A 15,611-nucleotide genomic window follows, 5' to 3' on the forward strand; every position below is an offset into this window, starting at 1 on the left:
TTGATGTGACTGAACTTTGTACCAAACCGAGAGCTGACATTGTTGATGAACCGTTGACTGACCCCGGTGAAATTTTCTTTGTTGATGGTTCATGCATAAGAGACAGTGTTGGTCAGTTGAGAGCAGCGTTTGCTGTATGTACCATTACAGGAGTTGTTGAAGCTGCATGCCTGGAAGGAGTATACTCCGCTCGGGTAGCTGAAATCATTGCCCTGACTCATGCCTGCTTAGCGGCAGATCAGATTCAAATCACAATCTACACTGACAGCCAATATGGGTTTGGTGTGGTTCATGATTTAGGACAGTTATGGTCTCAGAGAGGTTACATGACATCATCTGGATCCCCCATCAGGAACGGGGAGTTTGTTAGGTTACTCTTGGAAGCTTTGCAATGTCCCAAAGAAATTGCTGTTGTAAAGTGCATGGCCCATGGTAAAGGGACAGATTTTGTGTCGCTTGGAAACCGCTACGCGGACAAAGTTGCACGTTTCTGTGCCGAACAAGGTTATTCTTTTACTGAACAGGACATAGAGGGATGTCAAGAAAGGACAGAGTTGAACATGATGATGGCCATGGCAGACACTTGGGATGAACTTAAATGTGTGCAGGAACAGGTGTCGGACCATGAGAAGAATGTGTGGATCAATTCAGGCTGTGTGAAAGGAGATGTGGACGTTTGGGTCTCAACTGATGGAAGAGCAGTGTTGCCGGATGAGTTATTGAGTCCAATGGCACGACAGATTCATGTTGCAGTACATTTGGGAAGAGATGCAATGGTGCGTGTGTTCAGACAGACATGGTATAATCCACGGTTTCGCGCAGTGGCGGAAGCTGTGTAAGAGGTGTGTTACATGTCAGCAAATGAATCTCGGAAAGAGAACTGCAGTTACCATGAGTCACATTGGGAGATCACGAGGACCTTTCAATAGAATACAATTGGACTTCATCGAGATGCCCAGGTGCAACCATTTGAGGTACATCTTGGTGGTGGTGTGCGTGTTCTCACGGTGGGTGGAGGCGTACCCAACACGTAGGTGCGATACACTTACGGTAGCTAAGCTATTGTTGAGGGAACTTGTACCTAGATTCGGGATTCCGACCTATTTAGAATCGGACAGAGGAACTCACTTTCATAGTGAGATCATGAAGATGCAATGTGCAGCACTGAACATTGATCAGAAACTCCACTGTAGTTACCGTCCAGAGGCTTCTGGGATAGTGGAGCAGATCAACGGAACCACGAAAGCTCGAATGGCAAAAGTGTGTTCATCCACATCCCTGAAATGGCCAGACGCTTTACCTTTGGTGCTAATGAGTATGCGCAGTACCCCAGACAGGAGAACAGATCTTTCACCTTATGAAGTGCTGATGGGGAGGGCAATGAGGTTACCGTCGGTTCCATCGACAGCCTTGCTGAGTATCACAGATCTGATTCTGGACTATTGCAAGGGACTTTCTGATGTCATCATCAGGTGCGGGCTGCTGTGGTCCCGGCTTCCAGTGATCTGTCACGACCTGAATCCGGGGGACTGGGTACTGGTTCGGAAGCACGTGAGAAAAAGTTGTTTGGATGTTTGTTGGAAAGGACCATACCAAATCATCCTTGTCATGAATAATGCTGTGAAGTGTGGAGGGCTGCTGAATTGGGTGCATGCTTCACACACGTCGAGTTCCATCACCCTTGGAAGAAACAGCTCCTCTCCCGAATAAAAATTCAGCTGAGGTGACAGAGCCACAGGAGGGGCCAAGCCAAGCTGTGAGGGTGTCTGACGATGCTGGATGCTCACTAAACCCAGTTGAGGAGGGTCACGACAACAGCGACACTGGAACGACCTCTGAAAGGGGAAGTTGCTGCGAAAGTGGTCCAGAATCAGACTCAGCTGGGGACAGGGGGTTCTGAAACGGTCTTGGATCCACTTTGTCTTGCACCCACGCCTCAGCCCTACAACAGCTTCACAATACAACTAGATTGCGCAACTCGCCAGCATGCTGCGTTGTTTGGGTTTGTAAAGCATCATCCCCACCTTTCTAGCACTGAAGATAAAATTACTGGATTAGATAGAGAAAACATCAGAGCCGAGAATATAAATCAAAATCACGTCTCTAGCGGTTTCTTGAAGATTAGTGATGGCTCAGCCAGAGCTCGAGAGCATAGGATCTTTAAATTACGAGCTGCCAGGAAGGAAAAGGAGCGGCCGCCGTGGTTGTGTAGTGGTTGCGGGGACCGAAGCAAATAATGAGGTCGGGTTAATAGGACCAGGAGGCTTGGTAAGGGATATTGCTTCAGTATTGGGAAAACTTTTTACTTGGGGAATCCATCAATACGGGGTTAAGATATGGCTACAAAAGAGGGTGGAGTCGCAAGGGGCGGAGTCATGAAAAGCTGCCTGACAGTCCACATTTCTTCTTTTTTTAAATTGTTATTATTTGCGTTGAAGTAAATGTCTCCCGCAAACAGTGGTGATAGAGCACAAAGATGTATGGCAACTGCGATGCTGCATGCAAGGGGTTGGGGGTAGGGGGCGTAATAAGTGGGGATGGATAAGCAAAATATTTTTAACTTTTTCCGGTAGCTACATATAAAACACGCAGCTTAAATTCATTTTAATATAAATTATGAAACCTCAAATAGTTAATGCATTGCACAAAATCCTGGTTGATGCAGTGGAGACTCGTGACTTGTGTGTGTTTAGTGGTACATGGTCTCAGTCTGTTTTAGACAGCACTGAACATGTAAGTCATTTATTAATGAGTACCATTGAGTTGGATAACTAACATCTTATTTATCGGCAGGCTTGGTAGGCGAAGGGTCCGTGGGTGCGTCTCGGGGTGGCTCGGTAGCAGGCAGGGTTCTGGCCGGCATTGAGTGCGTAGAGAGTGGCGGCGTCGTAGGTCCGTCGGGTAGTCTTGCATCGGCGGGGGCCAGGGGTTCCGGCGCTGGGCGCAGTCCAGGCGCGGACGGGCGCAGACGGGCTTGCCTTTGGCGCGCCCGCTGCGCGTGACCGCTGCGCATCTGCGCGGACGCAATTTATGGCTAAGTGGGAGGGAGGAGCAGCTGGGAGGTGGGAGCGGGGAGGACACGAAAAAGGGGCGTGGCTGCGAGGACGACGGCGGAAAATGGAGACCGGGGCAGACACAACAATCACCTAAAGCACAGCAGTTATTCACAATAAACCGGTACAAAATGCCGAGATAACAGAAAAAGAAATATTACACAGCTATGGACAGTGCAGAGAGGCGGCAGCTAGGGAGGCAGGCAGAGGGCAAAACGAGGCTGCGAGAAGCAGCTAGGGCACACGAGGGGGCTCACACAGCTGGGGGCCGTGCGGCGCGGGGGTGTCCTGAGAACAGGTCACACTCACCTGCGCCGCGCGGTCGCCATTTATGGACAAGTGGGAGGGAGGAGCAGCTGGGAGGCGGGAGCGGGGAGGACACGAAAAAGGGGCGTGGCCACGAGGACGACGGCGGAAAACGGAGAGCGGGGCAGACACAACAATCACCTAAAGCACAGCAGTTATTCACAATAAACCGGTACAAAATGCCGAGATAACAGAAAAAGAAATATTACACAGCTATGGACAGTGCAGAGAGGCGGCAGCTAGGGAGGCAGGCAGAGGGCAAAACGAGGCTGCGAGCAGCAGCTAGGGCACACGAGGGGGCTCACACAGCTGGGGCCCGTGCGGCGCGGGGGTGTCCTGAGAACAGGTCAGGAGAAGGACAGCGCACGAGAGGAACAGGGACAGGCGACAGGAAAGAGTGAAGAGATCAGTTAGGGCAGTCCAGGATGCGAGGTGGGATGCATTGGAAAAGAGATGGAGAGTACAGACGATTGAGGGGGACAGGTTGTACCCGTTGTTGGTCAAGACAGGGGAAGCGCAGAAAAAGAATACGGAGGATGATGACAGCGATATGGATGATAGCTTGATAGAAAGGCTGTTGTCTGAGAGACCGCCTCCATACAACCCAGAGTCAGGGGAGGAGAGATCAGCCCCGGCAGAGGAAGTTAGGGTACCGCAAGTTCCTACTAGAACTGAAGTAGTGGGAAAGCTCTCAGCAGGAGAAATGCAGAATGGAGTGTGAGTCAATTCTCAGAGGTTGCCAGATGCTCTTACAGTACTGGTTACCATTGGTCCCATAGTGTCAGTATTAGGTATGGGCGAATTTTGCGAATCTCGCGTTCGCGAATTTTGCGGATTTGCGAACTCGCAATCCGCAAAATCCGCAAATTCCCCCGAATTTGCGGATTTTTTTTTTATGTTCGCACAGGTTTCTGCAAGTTCGCAAGGGTTTTGTACAATTTCGCAAATTGCGAAATTGTACAAAACGCGTGCGAACTTGCAGAAACCCGTGCGAACACAATGTGCCCAGTAGGGTATGTGCCTCTTGTGTGAATAAAAGGTCAGAGAAAGATCAGTTCAGCAGATGAAGAGAAAGAAGCTCGGGTATTGCGCTCGTGAAAGTCAAGGATGCAAAGCCTATCCAGCATCACAGCTGATTTTCCACGGTAGATTTGGGAAGAAGGCACACCTGTCCAGCCTCGACGACGCTCACGATTGTTTTTGGGCTAATGAATGAGTCACTGAATTTGAGCATCAACTAGTTCGAGCGACCATGTGTGTGTTACTATGCAATCGCCCCGAAGGGCGCAGGGGTCCCTTGAGTGAGCTGCAGACCTGCCCAGCCATGCAACTATTTTACAATGGCGCCAGCAAGCTGCCAGCGCCGTTGTAAAATAGTTACAAAGTTAGCTTGCACAGGAAGCACTGAGATAAAATAAAGCAGCACCTGCTTCGTTTTATCTAGTGGTTCCTGGTCAAGCTAACTTTGTAACTATTTTACAACGGCGCTGGCAGCTTGCTGGCGCCATTGTAAAATAGTTGCATGAGTGGGGGTTGAACTTTTGAACCCGTTACGTTCGCGGATTTTTTTTGCGGATTTTGCGGGAAATCCGCAAAATTCGCGGATTGCGGATTTCCCAAAAATCCGCAAAATCCGCGAGCGTAATGGATTTCCCGCTCACACCTAGTCAGTATACAATCCAGAGCAGGTGCGAAGCGGAAGTCCACCACCAACAGGAATGGAAGGGAGTATTAGTTATGAGAGGAACAGTGTAGTGGACTGACTGAGTCAAATGCCAAGTCCTGTAGAATTGAGTACCCCATTACCAGCGACGGCAGATTCATTGAGAGGACTGATGGACCTGAGGGGACCAAGGCCAAAATCTTTTGGGGAATTGAGGCAAGACTAGAGAACTTGGGGGACAGTTGAAGGGGCTCAGAGCGACATGCCAAGGGAGAATTCGGACCATGGAAGTACCGAAAACAGGATGGTTCCTCATAACACCCCTGAAGTGAGTAGGCGCAGGGGACAGGACACTGATAGTAGGGAACCGGGTGTTGTATCTAGTCGAGGTACCCTGAGTGCAGCAATTAAGGCAAAAGAAATTGATGTGATGCGGCTAAAAGCAGAAGTGGATGAGATAGTGGAAGGAAACTTGCCTCTACAGAGGATCGAACTTTATGAACCAGATGAGTTGCTGTTTGTAGCGAAGGATGTGACTCGAAAAGCTAAGTCGACTCATGAGAAACTGACTGAATTAGCGAATAAATATGATGTAGATCTGTCTAGGATGAAAATGTTGCAGGGTAATCATAGACTGCAATATACTGATCAGGATTTAGAAGAGAAAAGGGTGATCGTACTAAGGACCCACATTAGAGAACCGATTATAGGGATACGGGCTTGGAGCAGACTTGACAAATGGGAAGAAAGGTGGTCAAAGAAAAAGAATGTTAGAAGGAGTGTGACAGACACCTCCTCCGGGGGGAGGAATGGCAGGAGTTGGGGTCTACCCTTTACGGGAAGTTGCTAATGGGGGCTATGTACATGTGCCGTGGAGTCGTGGTGATTTGGCTGCCTTTAAGATTGATTTCTCAATAACTGAGAGAGAGTCCAGTTGAGTGGTACAAACAGGTAGAGAGGTTTGTTAAGATCTCTAAAGTGTTGTGGATTGACTTGAACACCCTGTTTGGCATTGTGGTTCCAGGAGATTTGTGGGTAGCATGCAAGGTTGCTATCGAATGGCCCATTGCTGAGCCAGAAAGAGATGCTGCCACCAATGGACCATCGCCTTAAGTCATGAAAAAATATGAGCGGGTGATTACGTGGCTGAAATCTAAGATACCACCAAAGGACATTGACTGGGTGAAAATAGAACGGACAGTTCAGGAACCCAAGGAGACAGTGCATAAGTATTACGAACGACTGTTGCAGATATTTAAGCAGTACAGTGGTCTAGATGTAATGGACCCTAAAGACATGGGGCAATTTGTTTCTAAGTTCGTGCTGGGATTGAAACCTGAGATTTGCCTCATGATCCAGCAACACTTGATCTGTTGGCAGTAGAAACCGCTGGACGAAATTTTGAGGTATGCTAGATACTGTAGTGATGAAATCGATACGAAGCATAAAAAGCTCAAGGATAAGCTGATGCTAGTCCAGATGCAATCTGCTGACAAGGGAGGACAAGCACAGTTAGGAGGAGGAACTCTGGGTAGAAGACAGAATGGCCAGAAAAAGGGAAATGGAGACGATTCCAAACCAAAGTTAGATTTAGCCACCTTTAAAAAGAATACAGAGTGACATCAGTGTCATCAGATTGGACACTGGAGACGCGCGTGTCCCTTCAATCCTGCAAATCAGGTGCAGCAGGAGGAGGAAGTGGTTCAGGTACAGGGACCTCAGGTGACGACGACAGCAGTAGCAAAGCCTAAGTCGATAAAAGGGGGGACTTCGGGTCCTCGAGTCCAGGTTCCCCAGCCACCAAAGATCTCTTCAGGGACTCTGACTTATCAGCTGATGCCTCTCTTTGATGAGAATGATGATTGTTACTTAGACCCGTTGGCATGACGGTGCCTGAGGGGGTAGGAAGACTGCACACTTGGAGCAGTCTTGGAGGTAGACCAGAGGGGACCATTTGTAGAAGCTGACGTTGATGGTCACCCTACCAACTTTTTGGTCGATACTGGTGCTACCCGTTCTACTGTGAGATCTGCAGCAGTTCCTAACCTACCCCTCTCGGGACACACAATCCAAGTTGTAGGTGTTGCGAATAGGAAAATGACAAACCCCCTGACGGAACCGATTCCTGTGAAGATAAGAACGTTTAGTGATAGACATCAATTTGTGGTATGCGATTCAAGTCCTGTGTGTTTGCTAGGGAGGGTTCTCCTATGCAAGCTTAACTGCACCATTTATTGCACCCCCAAAGGAGTGGAGTTGCAGACGAATGACGATGATGCTACCTTTAAGGTCGCGAATCAGCATGTGTGCATAGAAATTTCCCCATCTCTGACAGTGGAGGAACTTCCACTAGACCTGAGAGATTCGGTCTCACAAGAGGTGTGGGACTTTACAGGAGAAGACATAGGACTGATCAAAGGAGTTGAGCCAGTCAAGATTCAGATCAAGCAGAATGCTGTATTCCCGAGAACGCCTCAGTATAATTTGACCCCAGAGACGATTGCAGGGATAAAGCCTGTGATTGAGTCTATGATTAAACAGGGAATTTTGAAGGAGATATTGGGCAGTCCATGTAATTCACCAATCATGGGATTGCAGAAACCGAGCGGCAAGTTTAGGATTGTACAGGATTTGCGCCGGGTGAACAACATAGTTGTTCCCTGTTGTCCAGTGGTACCGAATCCATCTGTGATCTTTTTTCAGATCCCTTGTCAAGCTGAGTGGTTCACCGTGATTGATCTTTGCCAGGCTTTCTTCTCTATACCTCTGCATGAAGAGAGTCAGTGGGCCCGATTCACAGAACTAACTTAAGACAAAATCCTAAACTTACAACTTTTGGTATTCACAGAAGTTAGGATTTTGTCTTAAGTTTGTCTTAAGACAGACTTAAGACAAAATCCTACCTTAAGTCTGTCTTAAGTCTGTCTTCAGTCTGTCTTAATACAAACTTAAGACAAAATCCTAACTTCTGTGACTACCAAAAGTAGTAAGTTTAGGATTTTGTCTTAAGTTAGTTCTGTGAATCAGGCATGGAATATTTTCGCTTTTAAGCTGGAAAGTCGTGTCTTAACGTGGTGTCGTATCCCTCAGAGGTACACAGAGAGTCCATCGATCTTTAATCAGATCTTGAAGAAAAATCTTGAGAGTCTGGTACTGCCGCAGAACTCTGTTCTCGTTAAGTACATAGACAATCTCCTTGTTGCGTCAGAGACTGAAGATGCATGCAGAATTGATACCATCGCTTTACTGAATCATTTGGCAGAGAATGGACACAAGGTGTTGCCAAATAAGTTGCAGTACTGTTTGAATGAGGTTCAGTATCTGGGTCACAGAATAGAGAAAGGCAAAAGGAAGGTGTCGCCTAATAGGATTGAGGCAATTATGAACATGATGGTGCCATCAACTCAGAGAGAGGTCAGAATGTTCTTAGGGATGGTTGGCTATTGTCGCCAGTGGATTGCCAACTTCTCATTGAAGGCGAAGCCTTTGCAGAGACTGACGCACAAGGATGGGAGTGATCCGGTACCATGGGACAATGACTGTATGAAGGCTTTCCTTGAGTTGCGAGAGGACCTATGTTGTACTCCGGCACTGGGAATACCTGACTACAATAAGCCTTTTTTGCTGTTCTGCTGTGAGCGAGAAGGTTGTGCTTTAGCAGTCCTAGTTCAGGATCATGGAGGTGTCTGTAGACCAGTTGCCTACTTTTCAGTTTCTCTAGATCCAGTAGCTTCATCGTTACCCGGATGTCTCAAATCCGTTGCTGCATCGGGTGTCAGCATTGAAACATGTGAGAGTATTGTTATGGGTCACCCGATCACAGTATACGTACCACATTAGGTTGAGCTGTTGATGACCAGGACCAAGAACCAGCATTTGACGAATAATAGGCTCACGTGCAAGGAGCAGGTCATACTTGCTGCGGAGAATGTGATCCCTAAGAGGTGCTCAGTTTTGAATCCTGCTAACTTTTATGCCATTGCCAAACACACTTGATGAAGATTGTGAGGACCATGACTGTCTTGATGTGACTGAACTTTGTACCAAACCGAGAGCTGACATTGTTGATGAACCGTTGACTGACCCCGGTGAAATTTTCTTTGTTGATGGTTCATGCATAAGAGACAGTGTTGGTCAGTTGAGAGCAGCGTTTGCTGTATGTACCATTACAGGAGTTGTTGAAGCTGCATGCCTGGAAGGAGTATACTCCGCTCGGGTAGCTGAAATCATTGCCGTGACTCATGCCTGCTTAGCGGCAGATCAGATTCAAATCACAATCTACACTGACAGCCAATATGGGTTTGGTGTGGTTCATGATTTAGGACAGTTATGGTCTCAGAGAGGTTACATGACATCATCTGGATCCCCCATCAGGAACGGGGAGTTTGTTAGGTTACTCTTGGAAGCTTTGCAATGTCCCAAAGAAATTGCTGTTGTAAAGTGCATGGCCCATGGTAAAGGGACAGATTTTGTGTCGCTTGGAAACCGCTACGCGGACAAAGTTGCACGTTTCTGTGCCGAACAAGGTTATTCTTTTACTGAACAGGACATAGAGGGATGTCAAGAAAGGACAGAGTTGAACATGATGATGGCCATGGCAGACACTTGGGATGAACTTAAATGTGTGCAGGAACAGGTGTCGGACCATGAGAAGAATGTGTGGATCAATTCAGGCTGTGTGAAAGGAGATGTAGACGTTTGGGTCTCAACTGATGGAAGAGCAGTGTTGCCGGATGAGTTATTGAGTCCAATGGCACGACAGATTCATGTTGCAGTGCATTTGGGAAGAGATGCAATGGTGCGTGTGTTCAGACAGACATGGTATAATCCACGGTTTCGCGCAGTGGCGGAAGCTGTGTAAGAGGTGTGTTACATGTCAGCAAATGAATCTCGGAAAGAGAACTGCAGTTACCATGAGTCACATTGGGAGATCAGGAGGACCTTTCAATAGAATACAATTGGACTTCATCGAGATGCCCAGGTGCAACCATTTGAGGTACATCTTGGTGGTGGTGTGCGTGTTCTCACGGTGGGTGGAGGCTTACCCAACACGTAGGTGCGATACACTTACGGTAGCTAAGCTATTGTTGAGGGAACTTGTCCCTAGATTCGGGATTCTGACCTATTTAGAATCGGACAGAGGAACTCACTTTCATAGTGAGATCATGAAGATGCAATGTGCAGCACTGAACATTGATCAGAAACTCCACTGTAGTTACCGTCCAGAGGCTTCTGGGATAGTGGAGCAGATCAACGGAACCACGAAAGCTCGAATGGCAAAAGTGTGTTCATCCACATCCCTGAAATGGCCAGACGCTTTACCTTTGGTGCTAATGAGTATGCGCAGTACCCCAGACAGGAGAACAGATCTTTCACCTTATGAAGTGCTGATGGGGAGGGCAATGAGGTTACCGTCGGTTCCATCGACAGCCTTGCTGAGTATCACAGATCTGATTCTGGACTATTGCAAGGGACTTTCTGATGTCATCATCAGGTGCGGGCTGCTGTGGTCCCGGCTTCCAGTGATCTGTCACGACCTGAATCCGGGGGACTGGGTACTGGTTCGGAAGCACGTGAGAAAAAGTTGTTTGGATGTTTGTTGGAAAGGACCATACCAAATCATCCTTGTCATGAATAATGCTGTGAAGTGTGGAGGGCTGCTGAATTGGGTGCATGCTTCACACACGTCGAGTTCCATCACCCTTGGAAGAAACAGCTCCTCTCCCGAATAAAAATTCAGCTGAGGTGGCAGAGCCACAGGAGGGGCCAAGCCAAGCTGTGAGGGTGTCTGACGATGCTGGATGCTCACTAAACCCAGTTGAGGAGGGTCACGACAACAGCGACACTGGAACGACCTCTGAAAGGGGAAGTTGCTGCGAAAGTGGTCCAGAATCAGACTCAGCTGAGATAAGTTGTGAGCAGAGTGAGCAAGAGAGAAGCGGGAGAACCAGCGAAGCAGAGGAGCAGGGGCCGGAGATACAGAGGTGACTGAACCTGAGGTTGGTCTCCGAAAGTGATCTTGCTCCTGTTTCTGAGGAGTCTGAATCGGACAGAGGGGAAGACGAGCAAGCTTGTGGAGGTCCGAGGAGGTCAAGGTGGAAGAGAGTGCCTTGCCGAAGATATGCAGCTTCTGAATGGACCTACCCTGTGACTGATGCCAGGCATACTGAGATTGGGGAGGGTGAGGGCAGTGACAGTGATCAGTACCAGTCCTAACATCAAGTTGGATGTGCTGTTGTTATTGCCGGGACTTGAAATAGAAGGCGTACTGACCATCACCGTTCCAAATCCCCCAGTATTGAGTGGAATCCGTCATCTGATTCTGAGTAGATTGATTTTTCCTACGTTTGGCCCCGAAATACCATCTCATGAATCTATTGTTCTTCGTCTTGAACTTTTGTAGTATGTGTTAGAAGCAGTTGGAACAAATTTGATTATGGACTAAAAGACTTTTGCTATAAATAATTGCTGTAAATAACATGGGTCCGAGTGGAAGAAGAAGACATTTAGGGACTTCCCATAGAGGACGGAGAAGGGTTAGGGTTGTTTTGCTTGCTGTAAATAAGGAACTGAAATTAAAAGGGGACTATCAGCTTCTGAGGTGTGGTTTGAGTGCTTCAGGCAACAAAAGGGAGAAAAGAGACTCTTAAGTGCTGTCGCTGAACAACAAATTGAAAATAGTCCCAAGACCATGGAGGCTGGAAGTCTGTATCGTAGAGCTAGGTGCATTGTAGGCACACTTGTAGGAGGAGTGATACTCTTCATTATTCTAGTAGTTGTAGTTTCGTATTTGGCACCACATGAGCAGGCAGCGGAGGTTGAGGGAACACCTACTCCTACTACACCTAGCAAAGAAGAGGTCAAGGTAGGAAACGACAGAGCTTTGCTGCTAGAAGAGATTCGTAGATTACATACAGATCTGTCTCGAGGTAATTTCAAGCTTAATGCGTATGCAAAGTTGTGGTATGAGTACATTTATGCAATGGATGCAAAAGATTGTTATGTGTGTATGCAATAGCCGGCTTCTGTAGATGAGGGAATTCAATATCATCACCTTACATTGACATAAGGAATTTCATGTAGCTTGCTGCTTGGCATATTTTATGGTCGCAATTATTTTGAATATTTCTTTTCTAATTATGATGCAGTGCTTCCTGAAGTACCAGCCTACAAGCATTTGAACAAGTATGAATATTACAAGTCAGAGGATAGACTTGGGATGTATTTTATTCCGACCCAGGAGCTGGATACAGCTTATGCACATCGCCATATTCTGACGTGTCTGTTGACAGATATACAGAAGATATTCATAGATCAAGTTGAAGATAGATATCGTAAACAAAAGCAGTTGCGAGATTCAGGACAGGGTAAAGTGGACTGGACAGATGAAGAGAAGTTGCACAAGTTGAAGGGGAGTAATGGTCCAATAGCTTGAGATGATGTGCAGAAAGGGAAGTTGTGCATTCATAGACCATAGATCTATTATGAGAATGTCAATGTAGGGCACACCACATGTGAGCATACTTTCACTTTAAAGTACTACGCCAAGGATTTCTTGCAAAGTGTGGTACAGGTGATTCCGACCGTGTATTTCGTTTGTGGGAGGAATGCTTATGTGCGATTGCCTGAGAAATGGTATGGAACTTGATTATTAGCAATCATTTTCCCAAAATCTACCATACAGAAGATTTTGAACTCCTAGAAGGGGGACAACATGTGAGAGTGAAGCGAGGTCAAATGTTCGGGAGCAATAGTTGGAGATATATTTGGAGCAATGATACCAACTTTGGGAGTGATTCTGAATGATGTGAAGATCAGAAGATTGGCGACTGTTGTAGATTAATTATCCATGAATATAGCTAAGTCATTAGTCTTGGTTGAGGGTGAGATGTTATCGATAAGGACTATGGTTTTACAGAATCGTCTTGCTTTAGACGTCCTTCTAGCAAAAGAGGGAGGAGTCTGTAAAATGTTAAAGGTCCAAGAATTTTGTACTTATATACCAGACAATAGCAAGGATCTGGAGAAAAATATAAGCAACATTACTGCAATTCATTATGAGATTGAAGACTTGACTAAAGAAACTGTGTGGGAGAAGATTGGAAAGGGTTTTGGTAAGGTTGGAAGTTGGTTTGTGAACCTTGGAAAAGGGATTCTTGGTTATATCCTGAAGCCCATTATCATTGTGGTTATTTGTGTGGTTGGATTGTGGAGTTTGGCACGAGCCTACAAGTGGTACAAGTCAAGTAGACTGGAGAGGTCGATGAGAATGCATGAGAGACGAATGGAGAGACTGCAGGACAGTCAATATCGAAGTCTGAAAAACATGGAGTTGCTCAAGAGAAGAAAAGTGGCAACAAGCTCTGTGTAAATCGGTTCTTGCCCTAAGGATGGTGTAGTGTGTGATGACACAGGTCATCAAAGGGGGGATTGAGAGAGCGCTGTGTTACTTTGAAAAATTGTAGGGGTGCATCATAATCGCCTGTATTCAGAACCCACATATTTAGAGGATTTAATAATGTAGTTTAGAAATGTAACATGTAGTGGGGTGTTTATTAATCATAAGCAAATGTAGTGCCTTAACCAGAAAATAATGTTTTGCATAATGTAGAAATGTAATCATATATGAAATGTCGTATTAACAATGATGTGCCTTATTGAGGTATATACGTGCTTATTAATGAGTGAGTTAACATAGGCTTTTAATATGAAAGATATATTGCTTACATTGAAAATGGAATTAATGCTTTAAAATAATGAAATGTAATGTTGTGTAGTGTTGGAAATGCATTTAACATGCAAAGGCCTGGGATATGGGCGTGCCTGAAGGCGTGTCGACTGTTTTGGGGGGTTTTGTATTAGGGACAGCACCCCGCGGTAGATGGTGAGCTTAAGGCAGAGTAAGGTGTAGGAAGGAGCATCTTAGAATGAGCTCGGTAGCTGAGGCTCCATACTGAAAAGTGAATGTGATTCTTAGGAAGACTTCACTGCTGACACCTTTATTCTTGTCTGGGTACGATGTTAAGTAGGGATGTCACCTTAAATTTATTGTAGGGACGGTCTAACCAAATTATTTTCCTTTCTGTAAATTCAGTCTCAACTTCCAACAGGGACTGTTATTGCTTGTCTAATGTCGCTTGAATTGACTTTGATTTTCATTCTGAGTCGTCTGAGACTCCTGCGAAGAACTATGTTTGTATTAGTGCCAGTTTATTTTCTGAATCTTTTGCTGAGATGTCTATATGTTCAATTATTCATGGCTTTGTAATAAATCTTTAAAACTTCAGTTCGTAGTCAGTGTTCCTTTGATTACAATTTGGATTTGGTTGTAAAGCTGTTTAAAGTTACGATGAAAAATTCTTCCCTCTACACTTCTAAGAAAGATAAAAATATCTAGTCGACCTGACCTGGGATTCTAGAGTTGGTAAGTAAAATCTAGATGAGAATCCCAGCCTCCCCAAAGATAAGGGTGGAGAGGAAGCAGTGGAGGGTCAAGTGCATTCAAATCTGTGCCCGTAATGTCAATTTAAAAACAAATTGGCAGATATTCTAACATATTGTGTCGTTTCCTAAGACTATTTTAGACACAATATTTCATTATTACTGATCCATTGTGCTTTACAGTATGCACTACAATTCCAAAATAGCTTCCATAGGACTTTGCCTCTCCCCCTCTTGCACCCTGCCTATAACTACTTTGTTAATTTGTTCTTGATTGTACTAGAGCAGGTGTGCAGGTATGTATAACGTTTATGGCAATGTATTGTTTCCTTATTACCATTGTTTCTGGTCTATTGAAAACCACAAGTAAAATCACTGGCATTTTAACTCATTGTGCGCAACAAAAAGCTGAGGACACAGCTTGACGTCAAAGTTAACCACACCAAATCCTGGTTTAGTGCAGTGAGTAGCTGGAAACACCATTTTGCTTCCCATGCCGTGGTTTCTCAGATTTACAAACATCTGTAATTGGTGGAAATTATAGAGGTGGGAACTGCCCTATATGAAACCTTATTAAAGTTATGTGTGTATATTTTTCTCTTCCTAAGATGATTCAACATCAAACATCTTTGCTGACGAAAGAATCAGGCTGGAATCTTTTAAAACATGGCCACAGGAGGCTCACGCAGATCCTTCAATTCTTGCCAAAGAAGGATTTGTTTACACAGGTCAGTTTATTATTCTAAATGTATTTATGGTATATAGAGAGTTCGGTATGTGATGATATGTTGTTTTCTAACAGTACAATTTTCACTGTTTTCAAGGCATCCTTGTTCGTTTTAGGTGTTTGAAAGCTAGTTGATGGGTTGCCCTGAGAGGAGGGATTTCCTCAAGCGGATGTAATCAGTTCTCATTTTTCTAAGTCACAGTCTGTGTCTGTGTGTATGCAGCCTTGCTTTGATGGGGGTGCTTCATATGAAGATTGTTGTATTCATATTAATCAGCTGTTTATTTTCATGCTTCTTGATTTGGTCTTCAAATGGTTTCATGTATTTTTGCTCCTGATAATATGTGTGTTCTCTGCTCCATGTATCCATCACCATTGATGTCTATTTGGTTTTTCAGGGTGGTCTCATGACTTGCTGCCA

General features: G+C 45.6%; 1 protein-coding gene across 3 annotated transcripts in view; it reads left to right on the forward strand.

Moving 5' to 3' along the window:
• The window catches only part of LOC147726770 (baculoviral IAP repeat-containing protein 1-like), a 929,669-nt gene that overhangs the window by 516,822 nt on the left and 397,236 nt on the right, over window positions 1–15,611 (forward strand). For all 3 annotated transcript variants that reach the window (XR_015309289.1, XM_086960817.1, XM_086960818.1), the window contains exon 6: window positions 15,072–15,191. Coding sequence is in view for 2 of the 3 variants with exons in the window: in XM_086960817.1 (XP_086816943.1) it covers window positions 15,072–15,191 (120 nt within the window). In the remaining variant the exon portion in view is untranslated. The remainder of the gene's footprint in view (window positions 1–15,071; window positions 15,192–15,611) is intronic.

Source organism: Lissotriton vulgaris, chromosome 3_1, assembly GCF_964263255.1.
Source record: "Lissotriton vulgaris chromosome 3_1, aLisVul1.2, whole genome shotgun sequence".
NCBI classification, from domain to species: Eukaryota; Metazoa; Chordata; class Amphibia; order Caudata; family Salamandridae; genus Lissotriton; species Lissotriton vulgaris.